Below are 20,469 nucleotides of genomic sequence, written 5' to 3'. Positions count from 1 at the left end.
GAGAACCGAGCTCTATGGAACCTCACATAACAAGGTTCAAGGGCAGGACCAATTAACACCAACCAGTACCGGCCCTGCAGAAAGGAAGTGAACCAGCACAATACTGTTGCTGCCCACTCCCAGCCCACAGAGCCAATCCAGAAGGATACCATGGTTGATGGTATCAATGGCTGCCAAGAGGTCAAGAAGAGCAAGGACAGATGAACTACCGATCCTGCTCCCATCAGAGATCATCTAAAAACACAACCAATGCTGTGTCCATCCCATGCCCGGGCCTGAAATCTGACTGAAAGGGGTTCAGATAATCCGCTTCATCCAGGGCCCAATGAGCTGCTGCATAACCACCTTCTCCACAACCTTCCCTAAAAAAGGGAAGTTCAACATTGGACAAAAATTGTCCAGGATGGTGGGATCCAGTGATTGCTTCTTGAGGAGGGGGCAATCATATCCCATTCTTTAGCAATGCAGTACTGTGGATGATTGTATGTGCATGGATGTAAAGTTCCCAGTGTCTATTTAGAATGGATAAAGGGAGAGATGACATGGCAATTTCTGGGATTTTCCCTCCCCACATCCAACTGCCATTACTATCTTCCCCTCCTGCCCATTACTCTATGATGTAGATGCACTGATTTTTTTCATTTTAATATAATGATTTATATTATTTAATACAAGCTCCATATGATCATATTGTTAAGTCTGATATTACAGTATTATAAACTTATGATAACTCCATCCACTGTATGGCAGAAAATTTGAGGTTTACATTACATACCCTTTGCTCTACATGAAGAAAGGAAAGATGGCAAAGAAATCAGAGACCTTTGTGACTATGTCACTAATATTATTTCCAGCTCTCAGCAGTGCCAAACTACTCAAACTCCTCAAGTATACAAATGTTCATATCAATTGGCCAGATTCAGCCTCTGTAACTCAGAGTATTAAGTTTCTCTACAACTGCATGATTTCAGGAGCTGAGTTTTAAGGCAAAGAAACATTTCTATGAATAATAAAAGTACCAGTTACAACCGTAGCCATCCAATTCTTCCAAAATGTCAAAGAAAACTTATTCCATCCGCTTCTTTATACAAGATTATGACTTAATAATAAATATCAATTAATCATAATTTGTTCACTTTTCCTGATATAATTGCCTTAAGAATGTAACATAATTGACAGGATACAGCCATAAAATATTACCAACTCAAAGATTAAACAATATATAAGTAAGGTGGATAACTATGATAGGTTTATGGAGAACTGGCCATTGTTCATTGCATAGTTCTTGTTCTACTATTAACCCAAAGCTGTTTCTTTGATCTATACAACCGTATTACTGATTGTTTTAAAATACTATTCATTACTAAATGAAATCCCACTTGAGTCATATGAAAGCAGCTTTCTTATAAGCAGAAAAAAAAATGCACTGCTCTGGAATTATTTGTCTTGAAAACATTACGCCAGATCTATTTATTTATAGTATAAAAGAGCCCTCTTTGTAAAACAGGATTTGTCGATCAGTATCCTAAGTAGGCTTTATAAATATTAAATTTTAGTGAAAATATTTATATTTCTTCCAGTTTTATGCAAGTTCAAACATTACAAAAAATGAACTGTTGCCTTTCTTCTGTATTATCGAAGTACAGATCAGAGACAGAGAGAGGTTATGATTAGTCTAGTCACCTAGTACATTTATATTCAATTCTCAAAAAAGGTTCATACTTCTAAGAATATTACTGTGGGTGGTTATCTGAGTAAGGTAAAGATACGGTCTCCCTTGAGATTAATTCAATTCCCAGTAATTATATGGACACATCCATCTTGTTTTCCAGGCAACAGTACAGAAATGGTTTGCTACCGTCTTCTCTGAGGATCTTTTTTCAACTTCCTGGTCTAGTCCATATCCCTGGGATATCCTGATGCTCTCTCAATCCAACCACTAAGCAGGTCCAACCCTACTTAGCTTTTTTGAGATTAGCTACATTTGATTAAGTGTTGACATCTGCTGTGACATTGTTACCGTGTTAACAAATACTTATCTGTGTTAAGTAGGCTAAGCCAATTCATGTAGAAGCCAAAATCAGAAACTATACTTAGAGCCTTGTGTGAGGCAGAAAACCAATACCTACTTTTCACTAGCTACTTCAATTATGATCTGTGATGGAAGACTTGAGTGAGGAGGTCCAAGATCATTGGGAGTCGGAAAGGAATCTCAAGCATCTCCTCAGCCCACAGCCTGAGCGTATGAAAACTAACAGGATGAGACTGGCACCACCCTAAGGAATTCAGAGTGTTTAGTTGCGGTCGCTGGGGGTTAGAGTTAGTCTGGCAAGATTCTGTCTAGTAGGTGTAAGCTAATAAAGTAACTGAACTGTTCCTGAATTGTCCCACTACATTTCTTGGGCTGAACCTGACATGATCTGCTGAATTCAGACATCATGAGGGTCTGTAGTTTGCTTTAAACTGAAAGGGAACACTTCCCTTCTCATGTCCATGAAAAGGAACAGCAGAGATCTGGGGAAAAAAGCCTATAAATCAGAAGCTTGTACAGGATCATTCACATAGTAGACAATATGGCTTCCCATAGCACCTACACAACGCTTGTGTCTCAGAGGTTTTAAATGAGACTCCTAATCAGGTAGAGCAAGGGTGCTAGTGAGGGGGAATTTAAAAAAAAAGAACTAAATGTTTGATTTATTAAAAGCATAGTATAATGTACCCATTAGTTTCTTTTAATAGACACCATGAAAATAATTAATACAATATTGTTTTAAAATCCTGAACTGCTTAGATGAACCTTATCAATTAGCAATACCTTTTTCTTTCTCATCCTCCTCTTCTTCTTCACTTGATGAAGCCAAATAAGCTTGGAAGTCCATGTCTAGAAGTTCATCTTTTTTAAAAGTTTTGCTCAAAGAAGTCACCCTTTCTTGATCTGTTTCGTCCCACGTAATGTCTACCTTACCAACAGGCAAGATAAATATGCTGCATCTTAAACTGTAAATATGCATTGGAAAATCACATAGCAATTGGCTCATGCACTACTGTCAACCAGTTTGTTCAACAATGGTTACTGGATAAACTTCAACTGAGTATTTCCTCACATCGTACCAAGCCATCAACTACAATGGCTAGGCTTACACAACATGCTGAGCCAAAACCAAGCCATGCACATGTTGGTTTAGCACAATGTATACATTCTAGTCACAATTTGTATGCATGCTTGATTATTCCAAATAACCATACTAATGCCAGTCCTGATTCTGGGCCATAAGAAATTCAGTTGTAGTGCTAAGAACAATAATTTACAACCAAAGAGAATTCTGCAACACCCTACCTTCAAGCATTGGCAAAATATTATTGAAGCAAAATGTATTGGGTAAGGAATGGAAATCTATACAGATGAATGACCCAAGGCTGCAGGATTACGTCCCACTTTCCTTACAGGATGTCAGAGCAGCTCTAACTTTGGTTGGAATACAGCAGCTAACATTAGTGAGAAAAGACGGTCAGCAATTGTGCATATATTTCTTCATCCTTATTTTCCTTTCCTCAGGTTTATCAAGATATTGGAATATTTTAGTCACTTGGGCTATGCTATAATAACAGTAACTGGGACTGAGAGGACGGCTATGATCTTTGGAGACAGGTAGGAAACAGATTACTAGGATAACAGACTAAATCATAGAAAGGTTTGCCCAAAGCATTTCCTGTTATGGAGCCTTTCCATGTAATAACTACATGCATTTGGTTATTTTATTCCAAACAACAAGGTTTGAAAAGAAGCTTTCATTTTTAAATTAAACATTCAGGTTCTCCTAATACCAGCCTTGCAGCTATCAATAGATGGTACAGTTATAATGCACTTCTCAAACCTAAGCTCCACTGAGTTCCATGGGATCAATTCATGGTGGCCATGATAAAGAAGGTTGGGAACTGCTCTCCATCTAGGGAACCAAAGGTTCCATCACTGATTCATTGAACTGCAGTCTCAGGCAATGAGCCCATGCTTGTCACTCAAAAGAATGCTCCCCAATTCTATCATTAATAGAAAAAAAAAAAACTAAAAAGGATAAAGTATAGATAGTCTTGGTATATACAATTTATTCAAGCTTGAGACCAGACCTCAATAAACAAGTAAAGTTTTTCATGCATCCATGGGTCTGGAATGACTTTCTGTACTTCGTGCATTCCCAAAATGGCAGACTGCCTTTTGTGGAAGCATAAAGTATGTTTTTTCAGGGTTAGGTTGTCTACTCAATGCATTTGCTGCTGCTGCTGCTGCTGCTGCTCCTTCTACAGCATCCCACAGGGTAAGCTGTAAGCCATGTGAAACCCCATAGATGGGAAATCCACTGACACTGAACAAAGGGGAAGCACAAATACTTTGCAGCGACCACCTTTATGGAATGAAGTGCTTATGGAACCAAAAGGACAAATATAGACTTTGGAATCTCCAGTTCTCATAAACTGAACTTGTTCAGATATAGATATAGATATAGATATAGATATAGATATAGATATAGATATAGATATAGATATAGACATAATAAAGTTATTGTTCTTTGTGGTTTGTTACAGTAGAATGGAACCCCCTTAGAATCACAAGGGCCACCTGTGCTTTCCAGATTTTCTTACTCTACTTTCAAAAGCAGTCGTTAAAAAATCACACACACACACAAACAAACAAACAAACAAGCAATGTAAAGCTCCCATGACATCTTCATTAAATCAGAATTATAACAAACTGCTGCCCTATTATTTTGTTATACAAGTACTATTATCCTCTCCAAGAAGAGCAGAGAAAGCAGCCTATTTTGCAAGAATATTTATATTGCATCAATACATATGGATAGTTTCCCCCTTCTATCTACACTGTGACCACTGCTAAATTTACGTAATTTACAAATTAAACACACAAAACCAAACAAATTCTGAATGGCTATAAAAACATTGTTAAGGTACCTTTGATGTTGCCACAGCAGCGGATGTGAAGTACTTTGGTTTATAAGCAGCCCCATCCACTTCAGAGGCCACGTCCTTTGGCTCATCATCAAATGTCACATCATCTGGAATAAATCTTAGGAGCCAGAAGAAAATAGCTCATTATTAAAACAGCTATTGCAATGCCTCAAAGGGACAAAATTGATAGGCCTAGCATCTTTCAAATTAGCTGTGAAAAAACCAGTTGTTCAGGCTCTAGATAAGAGAAGGAGGAGTGACACAATGAAAGTGTTAACTCTTTGCTCAGGGCAGGAACTGAAAAATGATACTGATCCTATAATCAAAGCTAAAAATATATAATCTGGAGGACAATCCTGACCACTTGCCATATTCCAGTTTTTTTTTCCCCCAGCAGAGAGGGGAGAACTCTAGTTCAGTGACAGAGGAAATATTTTCTGTATAGAAGATTCCAGGTTAAATCCCAGGCAATTTCAATTGAAAGGGACCAGCAAGAGGGGATGGAAGAATAAAGACATGAATCACAGAATCAGTCTGATATGGGAAAGATAGCCTAAACCTAGAGATCAGCAATGGGGTCTGCACTGTGGTTGCATTTCCACACATCTCATCCTATTTCTGTATTTCGTTTTTTAAAGGATCCTGTTTCACTGAATATCAATTCCTAAAATGTATCTTCTCTCTGTTTAGAAGCTGAAAACTCACTGGAACACTCAGAAAGTACAAAAAGAAGGTAGGCAACTACTTTCCCATTCATACATTAATCCAGAAGGTGTGGATCATATCAACAGGCAAACACAAATTTCCTTAACCATCCCTTTCCATAGCTTTTTAGTGTTTTATATGGATTTGAGATACATGGGTCAAACTCAGTTTGGTCAGAACACCATCAAGAGAACATGGGGAAATTAAATATTTTTCTTTACCAGGGAACCCAGGTTACATTCAAAGTCATGAAAGCAAACTTTCATGTTCCCCTTGCTTGTTAAGGAGAAAGATAATTAGAAGTTTGTCAAACCAGACTAACTATTAAAAACTAATATGTGTTACCTCAAGTCCACAAAAGAATAGCTGCTTTCAAATTCCAATCCATCACACTCTTCATATATTTTGTTGGCTGTTTCAGGGGAGTCACAGTCAACTACTGCATAGAAATACCTCATTCGTTTGAATTGATAGTCTCTCAATTTCTCCTTATAAAGGCTACAAGGAATGAGAAAAGTAACGTTAGAGAAAAGGAGGCACTGAGAAGGAATACACCGTTGGCTGATTTCCAACTTAAAAGGGGAAAGCATTTGCTAGGATTAAAGCACTATGATAATGGATACTCCTTTTCCTCTTGGTATTTGCAGGGATAAGAGAAGAATTTGGAAGATTTTTATACCTTAAATACCATGCATCTGTTTGGTAGTCCTGTTTGTAGTTCGGGATATAAAGAGTCAATTTATCTGCAACTTACAGTCCCCCAAAGGAATTTGTTTTTGTTTTCACATTTCTGCTTTGAACAGCAGTTCCCTAGGCCATACCTTTTAAAAAGTCCCTCATTTTCAAAAGCAGCTGCTGTCTGAGAGATACAAGTTCAGCGTTACACTAAACACTCTGAACTATTAACAACCCTCTTTGACTCTCAGCCACAGGTTATAGATCCTTGTTTTCTACATAATGGTACAATACCAATGCACAGCATACCTGTACAAGAATGGATAAAATTTATCAGCCAGCTAAGGTTCTAACAAAATTAGGGCTGAAAGAGGCTTTTTAAAAAATTAGCAAGATGTAGCACTAGTTTTACTACATTTGCCTTCCATTAAAAAAAAAAAGTCAAAAGCAAATTTATTTTTATTTTAGAAAAGTATATACTGCTCTTCAAAAGAAAGCTTTTGCTGCTGCTTTAGCAGTGTTAGCCAATTATACCTCTATTTTGAGATACTTAAATGTTACAATATTTAACATCACAAAACTTTTCCTGACAAAATCCAAATACATATTAATGTTATGAATACAGCACTCTTTTTGTTCATTACAGGTAGTCCTCAACTTACGACCACAATTGGGACCAGAATTTCCATTGCTAAGCAATGCAGTCATAAAGTGAGATGTCACATAATCACATCACTTAGCGATGGCAATCTTGGCACTCCCCGTTGCAGTCATTAAGTGAATTCCACTGGTCATTAGCTGAGGACCCACCCCAATTCAAGTCATTCCAGGCTTGATCCCTCCCAGCCCCAAGCTTCAGTAAGGTAAGAGACTGCCTCTGACTCCCCCCACCTGCTTATCTCCCCCCCGTCTCTGCCCTTCTGGCCATCATGCACCCTGCCTTGCGGAGTGGCAAGCAGCCCCAGAACCACATGGCTCTGGGGCTGCTTCCCATGGCCCAGGACCCCTGCCCAGTCCCAGCCACAGTCACCCTCGCCAGCCTGCACTCCAAGACCCCTGCCACCCTGCGCTCCACCACCCCAGCTGACCTTTGCTGTCTTCTTGCTCCTCCTGCTCATGAGGTGTTCCCGACCTGGCTGCTGTGCCAGGCCAGGGCTGGGCTTTGCTTTTTGCAGCCCCAGAGCCACAGCATGCCAAAAAGCCCCTTTGTGTGAAGCTTAGCCCCTGAGCCACAGCACAGCCTAAAGCCCAGCTTCAGCAGTGTAGCACAAAGTCGCCCTCACCACCCTGCCCTCCAAGGCTCCTGCCGCCTTGAGCTCCACTGTCTTCTTGCTCCCACTGTTGATGAGGTGCACCCAGTCTGGCTCTTTGCAAGGCAGCTACTGGCCACGTGAGGCCATCTTCCCCAGGTCTCATGAGGAAACTGCCATGCATGACCTGGGGAAGAAAGCCTCACATGGACAGCAGCTGCCTCGCAAAGGGCCAGGGGCACACTTGTCAGCAGTGGGAGCAAGGTGGCAGCAAAGGTCAGCTGGGGCGACAGAGCGCAGGGTGGCAGGGGTCCAAAAGGCATAATGGGGGGGGGAGACAGGTGGGTGGGGGGAGTTGAAGCGCCCCTGCTGTCGTAAGTGCGGGTGGGCTGCCAAGTGCCTGAATTTTGATCACCTGACTGTGAGAGTGCTGCAACAGCCACAATTTCGGGGACTGGTCATAAATTCCATTGTTCAGTGCCGCCGTAACTTCGAACGGTTACTGAACAAATGGTTGTAAGTTGAGGACCACCTGTATACTTCAACAAATAAGGGGCATACAAACTGAAAATGGAAAGTCCTCTGAACAGTGGCTACCATTGATATCATCTGATGCATATAATAAACTTAGAACTTAGAATGTATAGTAAGAGTAGCAATGAAGAAATAAAATAACCAAACTCCCCCTTTCCACACATACCTTTTCAATTTTATTACTGAACTATGAATAGGCATTCACATATGCGTATACCAATAACTAGTGAGATCTACATACTGAAGGAGAAAGATTCCATCTAGTGGTAAAACACATTATACAAATTCCAGAGTTATTTCAGACAATGAGAAGCACCCAACTTGTAACTACAACCTCAAGGATACATTAAGAGAACAAAACATACCACAATTTATTAAGATACATGTTTATGGCTATGAGGACAAATTTTGGAAAGTTTGGAAAAAAGACATAGTACCGACAATATCTGATTGGGAACTTAAACTTGGAGTATATGCAGCAAAGGCAAAACTAACAGTATATATACATAACAGAAGTTTAACTAAATTTAAACAAGAATGGTTTCCATATACATTATATATTATGCAACATGGTAAGTACAAGCACTTAGAATATGGATTCTAAAGTCTATACCAATAGGTACTGCAAATCAGTTGGAGTATAAAGAAGGGGGAAGTCAGAAATTAAATATTTACCTCTATTATTTATAGGGGTGCTTTGTGGTTCAACATTTATAAATAACAACATAGTGGAGATGTGGCATTGAGCTAAAAATTTATACTTTTTTTATAATGAAAACAACTCAATGTAGTCTGGTGTCTTTTTTTAATGCTATATTGAACATTAATTGTATAACTTCAGTAATTGTCTATTTGTAAGTAACATCATTCTTGAAAATACATTTTTGTTTTAAATAAAAATTAAAAGGAAAAAAAGAACTTGAGCTGCTCCTAACTCTGTGATAGGTGCACTTTTTTTAGAAACACGCATTCATTACACTACACAGACAAATAATGTTTTTAGTACATGCTTTTATATGTTAAATTTACATTTAATGATCTAATATGAGGAAAAACAATGGGAGTAGAGTCTTGTATGTCAACTCTTGCAGATAGGTCTAACGTACCTGTAAGTCTAAGTTAGTGAAGTACAGTATGCTCCTTTCTCACTACCCTCCCTCCCTTCCTTCCAAAAATAAATTGGAAACTTTGACTTGTCACTAAAATAAACAAAAGACAACTCCTTTTATATTCTAATTAAAGATACTGTAGGTTGTTTAACTCTAATTTGAGAACATGTAAAAATCCAGTTGCGTTTCCAAATATAAGACCCAGACTCTTATGGTGACCAGGACCAGGAATATTACTGATACTTTAGGAACATAAGTATAGCAACCAGCCAGGTGTCTTGGGAAGCCCATAAGCAGGACCACATCAACAACTGCACCCTCTCACTCAAGTTTCCCAGCAACTAACACTGAGAGGTATGCTGCTACCAGTGCTGAATGTAATAAATAATCCTATCTATCTATCTATCTATCTATCTATCTATCTATCTATCTATCTATCTATCTACCTACCTACCTACCTACCTACCTACCTACCTACCTACCTACCTACCAACCATATTTGTTTAGCTGCCCATCTCAGAAAAAAGTGACTCTGGGTGGCGTACAATGCTCAATTAAAAAGAAAACCAATAAATACATATAAAACAGTCACTATTAAAACTATAAAAACTATAAAAAACACACGGAACAAGAGAGAATGATGTTAACCACAGTAAGGAAGCCATCACAAAATCTTCCCGGTCTCCTGGGACCCCCAGGCCTGATCACACAGCCAGGTCTTGAGGGACTTGCAGAATATTAAGAGGGATGGAGCTAACTTCACTTCATGGGGGAGGAGATTCCACAAGGCGGGCACCAAGGGAGAAAGGCCCCCCTCTTGGGACCTGCCAAATGTAATTCCCTGACAGATGGGACCCTCAGCATGCCTTCTCTGCCAGATCTGATGAGATGGACAGATGTAATCGGGGAGAGGCAGTCCCTCAGATAACCCGGTCCTATGTTATGAAGAGCTTTAAAGGTCAAAACCAGCACCTTGAATTGGCCCTGGAAACAAACTGGCAACCAATGAAGCTCATGGAGCAGAGGTGTAATGTGTACCCTTCTAGGGCCACATATAACTGGCCATGCTGCTGCATTTTGTACCAGCTGAAGCTTCCAGATATTCTTCAAGGGCATCCCCATATACAGTGCATTATAGAAGTCCAAACAAGAGGTGACCAGAGCATGAGTAACTGTGAGCAGAGCCCCCCAACCCAGGAATGGGAGCAACTGGTGCATAACATGAAGCTGTGCAAAGGCCCTCTTAGCCACGATTGCTACCTGCTCTTTGAGTGGGAGTCATGAGTCCAGGAGGACCCCCAGATTGTGCACTGGGTCTGTCTGGGGCAGTGCAACCACACCCAGCACCAAAGATAGTATAGTCCTAGCACTGGAACGCCCCAAAACCTGAAGCCACTCGGTCTTGCCAGGGTTCAGCTGAAGCCTGTTGTTCCCTATCCAGACTCTCACAACCTCCAGGCACCAGGATAATGATTATTGGCATTGGTAGCCTGATTTCACAATGAATTCATCTGAACACTTTTAAAGCTAACCAAGTTGGACATTATATCTACTGGAAGCAAATTCTATGCAACTATGCACTATGTTCAAAAGTATTTCCTTTTATCTATTCCAAATTCTTCACCATTCATATTCACTGGACAACTAGCATAGGCCTCCCCCCACTCACCCTTTTTTAAAGCTTTTTAAAAAAAGCAAATGATGGACTTATTTTTATAGGCAGGTTATTCCAATCAATTATTGCTACTCTCTGCCTTCTGTTCTTTAGCAGTAAGGTAACCTTTCTTCTTATTCCATTACTACTACATTTGCTCAGGAGTCACAATTAAAATGAATGTCTTGAATACTAATCAGTTTAAAATATGTTGCCCAGAATTTTCTAAAGTTCAAAGAATTTTCCAAAGTCCTATTCCAAAGAAATAGGGAATATTAAAAAGAAAGAAAGAAAAGCCCACAACCCATAATCTCACAGTTTAGCATTACACAGCAATGCTGGATCCACAACCCTGGATCCAACCCTTATGGACTGCTCACTGTGACTTATATGTAATAGGTACGGAGACACTTAATGCATAAAGAAAAGGGTAGGCATATTTAATGCTGTTCCCAGCTTTGCAATGGAGACTGGCAGATAAATTTTATGCCCATTGGTAAAGAATAAAGCATGCAGAGAATCATCAGAAGTTCAACAAACATGAAATACCTGTCTTTTTCTGTGACATTTTGAGGAAGGCTTAATAGTTCTGTAGGGCCTTTCAGTTCCTCCTCTTTCATTCTCTGTTTTCCAAACTCTGAAGGGTAAATCTAAAAAGAGTAAAAAAAAAAAAAAAAGAAGATACACACCAATTATATCATGTAAGTTGGAAGTGGGATGGTAGCTTCTTATATTTTCTATGCAATCAAACTACCAGGATTATAAAAGGAAGTTCACATGTGATATTTACATAAAATGTAGACTATCACTAAAGCTATGAAAAACTAAACAAAAAAGGAAGTCTCCATTTTTATTTTTATTCTATCTTATCTTTACAGAAAAAGCCTCGTTTGTACTTGCCAAATACTTGAAAATGGATGGCAGTAAATGGCATATCATTTTAAAAACACATCATTTTAAAAGCAATAAACTTTTGAATATAAGTATTTTCACTGTTCTCCTTCTAAAAACAGCTTTGTTTTTCATAAGAAATGAGTTCTAGCATCTATTGTATCATCAGGATTTACAATTATACTCCATTTAAGAATCCTTCCTTCAAAGCAGAACTGAGAAATGATCTCAACCAAATTACAATTTTTTAAGTATAAAGTAATTTGCATTCCTTTACAGTTGCATTTTATACTGACTGTGGGAAGGAATCCTTTTTAGGCCAACGTGCCACAATCAATCATGGCCAGAGCCTGCCTATATACACACACACACAGACACTCATAAATAACAGAACTTCAGCTAACTAGGTGCTTTCAAGTGATTCAGAAGAAGGGTATGAATACGTTGGCAGAAATGCTAGTTAGACTCTTACACCACCACTGTCCAGTTAAAAAAAAATGAAAATACATATTCTGAATCTGAATGAATACACAGACACAGACAAAATATTTCTGAAGTTTAACTTCATATAACATTCATCTCTAAGGATTAAATATCCACTCTGGATATTTTTCATTTGCCTACCTTTTTCTAAATCTAGACAAGTGTTTCCCAAAATGTGGTCTAAGACTCAGTACTGATCCTTGTTAAAAAAAAATCTTTAGAAAATATACAAGTAATCACTCTTTCTGTTGGAGAAGACTCCTGAGAATACTGTGGACAGCCAAGAAAACAAACAAATGGATCATCAAACAAATTGATCCAGAGTTCTCCCTTGAGCACAAATGACTGGGCTCAAATTGGCCTACTTTGGACACATTATGCAAAGACCCAGCTCTCTAGAGAAGGCTCTAATGTTGGGAACGGTGGAAGGACAGAGAAGAGGATGACCAGCAGCAAGGTGGATGGACTCAGTTACAGTGGCGATGAGTGCACCGTTTGAAGATCTGAAAGTCCAGGTTACGAAAAGATGATCATGGAGATCATGATCTACAGTATGTGGTTGCTAAGAGTTGACACTAACTTGATGGCACATAATCAATCAATCAATCTCTTTCCCTCTCTGATCAAAGTACTGCAGCAGTCTTGCCAGAGCTCCAGTTAAAGGGAAAGAGGAAAGTGCTGTCTTCAAAAGTCCTGCCAGGCTCATAACCAAAATAACAACAAGACCTTTATTTCACTGGTTGCTGATGATCTGTACAAGTATTTATTGCAAGTGCTTACCTTTACAGAAAAAATAACACCGCCTTTGGGTGTAAATGAGTTAAGTAAAGCCAGTAGGTCCTTTGCTTTCAATCGATCCCAATCCATGTTACAAACTGCCAGTCTGTGTGTAATCTGTATCAAAGAAAAGTATTTTGTAATAGGACAATAGAGGTACACTGAAACATTATGGCTGAGCCTATCATTCATGCAAAAGTTCAGCTGTGAATTTAGATTTGTATATAGCAGGGAGAACCACAGTTTAATTGGAAAGCTACAAAGCTTCTTGCCATGAAAAAGAGTAGAAGATGGAAATCATCAAATCAGAACTTAACTCTGCTTTCTCAGCCAAGCCCATGACTGAATATATATAGATCACTTCAGTCAGTTGAAGTCATTCCTTAAAACAACAGTGACCAAGGACAGCACATATAAGGGTAGTCTATTTAAACACTCAAGAAAATCTTTTCTGGTGACATTAGGATTTTTCCCTGTATCAATGAACTAAAAGAACAAATTTGCTTTTTGATTCCTCTTAGCTCTAGGACAAGGACAGGCAACCTTCTGAATGCATTTTATAAAAGTTTTGTGAATGCAACTATTTTGTAAGCAGGGAATTATGAACTGGCTCTAGTGGAAGTACAATCAGTAACACAAATTTGGGAGTACATTCCCTTTCTTCCTCTTTTTCAGAGAGAAAATGAGACAAGGAGAGATGGGCTGGCAGGAAAGACATACAGAGGACAGACACAGCAAGAGAGATAGCAAAGTAAAAAAAAATGGCACTCAAAGAGGGAACAAACACAAATTGCACAAAGTCCAGAGAGGAGGCGGACACAAAGAGATGGCAGCAAATATGCACAAAAGCATAGAGACAAAGGGACAGAGAATGGATAAAGACAGAGGATTTTTTTTCCTGCTCCTAATAAGTGACTGAATAAAATAGCTGTAAAAGATTTGAGATACAGTATGATACCTATTCTCTATCTAAGTTCTTTGGGATCATAATGGAAGATTCCTTTCCCTTCTTCCCAATTTACAGATGTTTCCCTCCATGCATGAATGGAGAGATTGCTTCATTAATATACCCAAAGAGGGAATTGCTTGGTAGACACCTCAACCTAGTTTGGGTGAATGAGTGCAGTGGTACCTAGAAGTAGCAGGTTGTCAATACCAGCTGTAAACATCACACAGGCTGAGAGATTGGACTATAAAGTATGAAGCTAATGTCCAAACATTTCACATATGAAGCTCTTTGAGTAACTTCTACTTGGACTGCTATTCTGTACACCAAGCATGTGGAACCTTTCAGGTGCAAGGGAAGTTGTGGGTAATGCCTTTGGAGGGGTCAAAAGCTGTATTAAGTGGGGCAATGACATGGAGTGGCAGAAGGCTAGGCAAAGTGGAGGGGATACAGCATACACAAGGGCTTTTTAAAAATGTATGTATGTCTATTATAGAATTCATATACCCATGTTATTGGTATGTAACAACACAAAACTAAAATATAAATCATACTTACTGAATCACGATGGTTTTTTTTCATGCAGTTAAGCTAAGGCCAAATCACATTTGATGGCCTTCTACACAGTACACTAAGAGATCACATGGCTTGTTTGCTTTCAGTTTAGCCATTCTGATCTTCCAACCATGGTTTATGGTTTAGCATGCTATGTGAACACACAGTTTCCACCTCCAGATGGCAGGAAGCCACAGTGCTGATTTTTGGAAACAATATTCTGCAATTTGGCAGTGCAGTTAAAGGTGGTCTCAGGGCCTCAGGTAGCCTGTAGAACGCCAATCCTTGCCATATATACTACTCTGGAAGAAGTGGAACTAAGCTCAGCAGGGCTTTCTTCTGGATCCATGTACATGGATTGCACTATTAAAGGCCACAATTTGTAACTAAGTCCACCATTCTAGGGATGCTCCCTGGGAATACACATCTCTGAATTCCACATGATTTTACATTTAAAGTAAATATGAATATGAATAGAAATAGAACATTAAAATAGTTCTAACTTTTAAGATCCATTGAATAGAGCAAGTAACCAGTAGTCCTCCAAATGCTGTTGGAATAATCCATCATCCCTGTTCATTGACTACCCAGAGTTGATTCAACCCAACATTTAAAGGATCACAAATCACTTATTGCTATCATTAACCTTACCTGATCTGCTTGTGGGGCATCCTTCCCCAGTTCCCCCCACTCATGTATAATTTCAGGCTCTCTGGGAAATAACTCTGACAAATCATCTTCCTCTTCCTCCTCGGAGCTGGTTTCAAGATTACCTTTCCCCCTTGCCAAATCTGGCCCGCTGTCACTTTCATCACCATCTGTTTGACTTTCATTCACTGATTCTTCTTCATCATCTTCTGAACTGCTTCCCTTTCTTATTCCTCTATCATCTCCCACATCACTTTCCTCTTCCAGATCGCTATTATCTTCTAACTTATTTTCGTCTTCACTTTCCCCACTTTCTTTTGATTCTTGGAGATTAGAATTCTCAATTTTACAACTTTTATTTTTCATATATGCTTTCTTGACACAGCTGGCAGATAAATCATTTCCTAAATGAAAGAAAAACAACAAGGCATTTCATATACTTGCATTATAATCCTTCTGCAAAGGCAAATTCATGACAACAAAATGTTTTCCTCTATTCCCAAAAAACCTACACTCCAGTCCAGTGTTTTTGAAAAAATAAAAATAAAAAAATTGAGAGCTCAAGAGCTTTGGCAAACTGAATATTACTTTTTACCCAATAATAGTTTATAAATAGCATGTTTATAATAACTGCCAAAGACAATTACCCATTTACCCTGAGTGGTTAAAAGAAATTCCTATAATAGTGTCACCTCAAACTGCCAGAAGTGCCCTGAAATGACAGTTAGCTAGTTTCTTCTGCCCTGAGTCCTTAATTTTTGTCTAAACAGACATGTGAATTGCAACAAATTAAGGTGGTGCTATATTGACTACTTTACATTTCTAAAATAGGGTACGTGTAAAGAGCTACACAAATTTATATTAGGAAGTCTATTCTTTTATACACAAGTATCTTGGTTATTATACCACACAGCAAGAGCTATGAATTTATTTATTTGAAGCGATCCACTAAATAAATAAATAAAGGATAGATTGTCATGGAAAAATATGCAGTTGCTAAGAGTCAAAAACGACTTGATGGCACATAATCACTCTATATATACAATATGAATGAGATATCTGACATAAACCAAACCGTTCCAACTGGAAACAAAAAATATATATCCAGCATCCAAGGAACTATGGCAATATAAAACACAGTCAAATACTACAATTACAATCAAGCAGGACGAGAACCAACATATTAATAACACCAATAAAACCACCATATTCAATGCCTCATTCCAAAGCTAAGCGTACTATCACAGTAGATCCATTTCTCCAGCAATTTTCTTTGGGGCAGTTAATGACCACCATCTGGCTAAATCCTACAGCTTTGTGACTATACTCTTCACTTAATGGTGTAGGTAGCATAGTTCAAAGCACTGTTTTCTTAAACTATGCACCCATGGTATTCTGTGGTTCCCTAACAACACAAAAGTGCTTTGTCAGCTAGTTTGAAGATTCAAATGAAGTATTTTTGTGACTTGGATCCTTTCAAATTCACTAGCTATAAATCACAGGGAAATTCTGGCAGCTCCCCCATCCAATGTCAAATTGAAATTGAACAAATTTCAGTCCTCAAAGGTGTTTGGAAGAAAAGTCACAAATATGAGCTTTTACATGAATAGGCACAATATACCTTGGTAAAAGTGGTTTTTCAGTACTCACCAGAACTAAGACCAAATGTCAAAATACAGTAGATGGATGGTTACACTGACTTCCTTTAACAAATTTCATTCCAGACACTGATGAAATAAGATGTCATATACAACCTCATAGAGAGACAGTTTGGTGTAGTGGTTAAGACATCAGGCTAGAAACTGGGAGACCGTGAGTTTTATTCCCGCCTTAGGCACAAAGCCAGCTGGGTGACCTTGGGCCAGTCACTCTCTCTCAGCCCTAGGAAGCAGGCAGTGGCAAACCACTTCCAAAAATCGTGCCAAGAAAACTGCAGACAGAGCAGGCAGCTGCTAGGAGTCAACACTGACTCAAGGGCACAGAAACAAAAACCAAGCTCATACATCCCATTAACATTTATAATCAAGTTAATAAATATAAGGGAAATGATTAAGTATTACTAAAACATGTCTTACATAAAGACGTCAGTATATTACTGTGTCATGTTCTGCGGCCTTCAAATCTTTAATAATGGTTTTAGGGGAACAGGCCTTGTGACATTACAAGATATAGCAGATTTCTTTGGAAATACTATATGATTCCCTGCTGCAATCCCAAATAGTGCAGACTTTATAGCCGGCTAGATACTGCCATCTATTTCAGAAATCAGATTTATCTCATCTGTGTCTTCCAAAGATTTTACCCATTTCCCCACTGATTTTATAAGTACATGTCAGATCAAAACAGAATCCTTTCAAAAGCATGCTATTAACACATGATTTGATAATGCTTCTGCTACACCAGAAAGACTATTATTACAGGTGAAACTCGAAAAATTAGAATATCGTGCAAATGTTCATTTATGTCAGTATGGCAACTCAAAAGGTGAAACCAATATATGAGATAGACGCATTACATGCAAAGCAAGATATGTCAAGCCTTACTTTGGTATAATTGTGATGATTATGGCGTACAGCTTATGAAAACCCCAAATTCAGAATCTCAGAAAATTAGAATAGTGTGAAAAGGTTCAATATTCTAGGCTCAAAATGTCCCACTCTAATCAGCTAATGAATCCATAACACCTGCAAAGGGTTCCTGAGCCTTTAAATGGTCTCTCAGGCTGGTTCAGTAGGAATCACAAGCATGGGAAAGACTGCTGACCTGACAGTTGTGCAGAAAACCATCATTGGCACCCTCCATAAGGAGGGAAAGCCCCAAAAGGTAATTGCAAAAGAAGTTGGATGTTCCCAAAGTGCTGTCTCAAAGCACATCAATAGAAGGTTATGTGGAAGGGAAAAGTGTGGTAGAAAAAGGTGCACAAGCAGCAGGGATGACCACAGCCTGGAGAGGATTGTCAAGAAAAGGACATTCAAAAGTGTTGGGGACTTTCACAAGGAGTGGACTGAGGCTGGAGTTAGTGCATCAAGAGCCACCACACACAGACGGATCCTGGACATGGGCTTCAAATGTCGTATTCCTCTTGCCAAGCTGCTCCTGAACAACAAACATCAGAAGCGTCTTACCTGGGCTACAGAAAAAAAGAACTGGTCTGTTCCCCCTGGCCTCTTTTCTGATGAGAGCAACTTTTGCATCTCATTTGGGAACCAAGGACCCAGAGTCTGGAGGAAGAATGGAGAGGCACACAATGCACGATGCTTGAAGTCCAGTGTGAAGTTTCCACAGTCTGTGTTGATTTGGGGAGCCATGTCATCTGCTGGTGTTTGTCCACTGTGCTTCATTAAGTCCAGGGTCAATGCAGCCATCTACCAGGAGATTTTGGTGCACTTTATGCTTCCTTCCACAGATGAGCTTTATGGGGATGCTGACTTCATCTTCCAGCAGGATTTGGCACCTGCCCACACTGCCAAAAGTACCAAAACCTGGTTCAATGATCATGGGATTACTGTGCTTGATTGGCCAGCAAACTCGCCTGACCTGAACCCCATAGAGAATCTATGGGGCATTGCCAAGAGAAAGATGAGGGACATGAGACCAAACAATGCAGCGGAGCTGAAGGCCACTATTGAAGCATCCTGGTCTTCCATAACACCTCAGCAGTGCCACAGGCTGATAGCATCCATGCCACGCCGCATTGCGGCAGTCATTGCTGCAAAAGGGGCCCAAACCAAGTACTGAGTACATATGCATGCTTATACTTTGCAGAGGTCCGATATTGTTCTATTTCCAATCCTTGTGTTATTGATGTCACGTAATATTCTAATTTTCTGAGATTGTGAATTTGGGGTTTTCATAAGCTGTACATCATAATCATCACAATTATACCAAAGTAAGGCTTGGCATATCTCGCTTAGCATGTAATGCGTCTATCTCATATATTGGTTTCACCTTTTGAGTTGCCATACTGACATAAATGAACATTTGCACGATATTCTAATTTTTCGAGTTTCACCTGTATGTTAGTTTTGATATACGATAATACAACAATTTGTAACCACGTAGAGCTTAGGCTATCCTATTATCTTAGTAGATAGATAAACACACCAGCTTCTTCCATATGCATACAACCTCTTTGGAATATACACCATTAAAAAACAAGGGGCCAAACAAACTAGTTTCTCAATTTTAATGGTTTCAGAACCAGCCAGGACTAATTTCAAAATATGATAAAGAATTCCCGTCATATTCTGAAGTTAATACTTGATATTTTTAATTCAGATGAAATGACTAATTATTGTTTTAAAATTCCTGTTTTTAGAAGACAAGGCATTGTATGCAAAGAGAAGTGGTTTGTATATATCCTGGCTTAACATACTAAGATTTGATTATCCAAAGCAAGGCAGTAAAACTTACTTCCAAGGAGTAGAAGATACAAACCTGATGCAAATGGCAATTACATTCAACCAATCTTATTCATTTTTTTTATGGCCTGAATTATTTTACTTACTGTAATTTCCCATTGGTTTTTCTTTTACAATCTTCCTTGAAGATTTTTTACATATACTCTCTTTAGAAATCCCATCATAATTGTTCTGCTTTTTGGGCACAACTGCAAGGTCTTGTGGAAATTCAGTTGCATTTTTCTCTTTTATATCCTTTTCTGGTTTAAATGATTTGCCTTTTTGACCATCGGTTTTTAAAATATCTGACTGTGAGACAGATGAAATCTTATCTACCTGCTTGCTTGCCTGCCTACCAACAGAAGACTTTTGGGAGCTTTTTTCCCTTTTAGATTTGACCTTTTTCTGATTTGTTTTCTTTTCAGTCTGCTTACTGTCAGTCTCTGAAACATCAGAATCTGAATCAGAAAAATCATAAAAACGTTTCAGGTCCTCTGTAGAGCTGCGATTAATAGGTCGACCTCGCTTATCCACAGTATATTTCAACTTGAATTTTTTGTCATGAAACATAGCCCGAAATCTTGAATCAATTTTGATCTTGCGGTCCTTTTCTGGCATTTCCCAAAACCGAGGGTCTTTTGTGATGCGAGAAAACCGCTTGTCACTCATGAGTTCCTTCTTAGATTCCATTCTTGCTTTTTTTTAATAAAATGTAACAAATTTTAACTACTGAAAGGAAAGAAAAAATAAGTATTGTCATATCATAAAATAATAATAAATGCTATCTTCTAAAGTTAAAATAGTTCATATATGATAACAAAGCAGTATTCCATAAAACAAGACTGAAAAACACTATTTTTGATAAAAGAAGAGATTTTTA

General features: G+C 38.7%; 1 protein-coding gene across 1 annotated transcript in view; it reads right to left on the bottom strand.

Moving 5' to 3' along the window:
• The window catches only part of ESF1 (ESF1 nucleolar pre-rRNA processing protein), a 39,524-nt gene that overhangs the window by 18,199 nt on the left and 856 nt on the right, over positions 1–20,469 (bottom strand). Inside the window, exons 2-8 of the mRNA XM_025163902.2 lie at positions 19,697–20,318; positions 15,193–15,593; positions 13,044–13,157; positions 11,439–11,539; positions 6,013–6,165; positions 4,966–5,080; positions 2,816–2,960 (exon numbers count right to left, since the gene is read on the bottom strand). Coding sequence (XP_025019670.2) covers positions 2,816–2,960; positions 4,966–5,080; positions 6,013–6,165; positions 11,439–11,539; positions 13,044–13,157; positions 15,193–15,593; positions 19,697–20,279 — 1,612 coding nt within the window. The 5' untranslated portion in view covers positions 20,280–20,318. The remainder of the gene's footprint in view (positions 1–2,815; positions 2,961–4,965; positions 5,081–6,012; positions 6,166–11,438; positions 11,540–13,043; positions 13,158–15,192; positions 15,594–19,696; positions 20,319–20,469) is intronic.

The sequence above is a fragment of the Python bivittatus genome, unplaced genomic scaffold, assembly GCF_059951505.1.
Source record: "Python bivittatus isolate LINGU-HERP-01145 unplaced genomic scaffold, Pbiv_v1 ctg000020_np1212, whole genome shotgun sequence".
NCBI classification, from domain to species: Eukaryota; Metazoa; Chordata; class Lepidosauria; order Squamata; family Pythonidae; genus Python; species Python bivittatus.
Note: the sequence above shows the minus strand (reverse complement) of the source record. Positions and strands in the feature narration are given on the sequence as shown.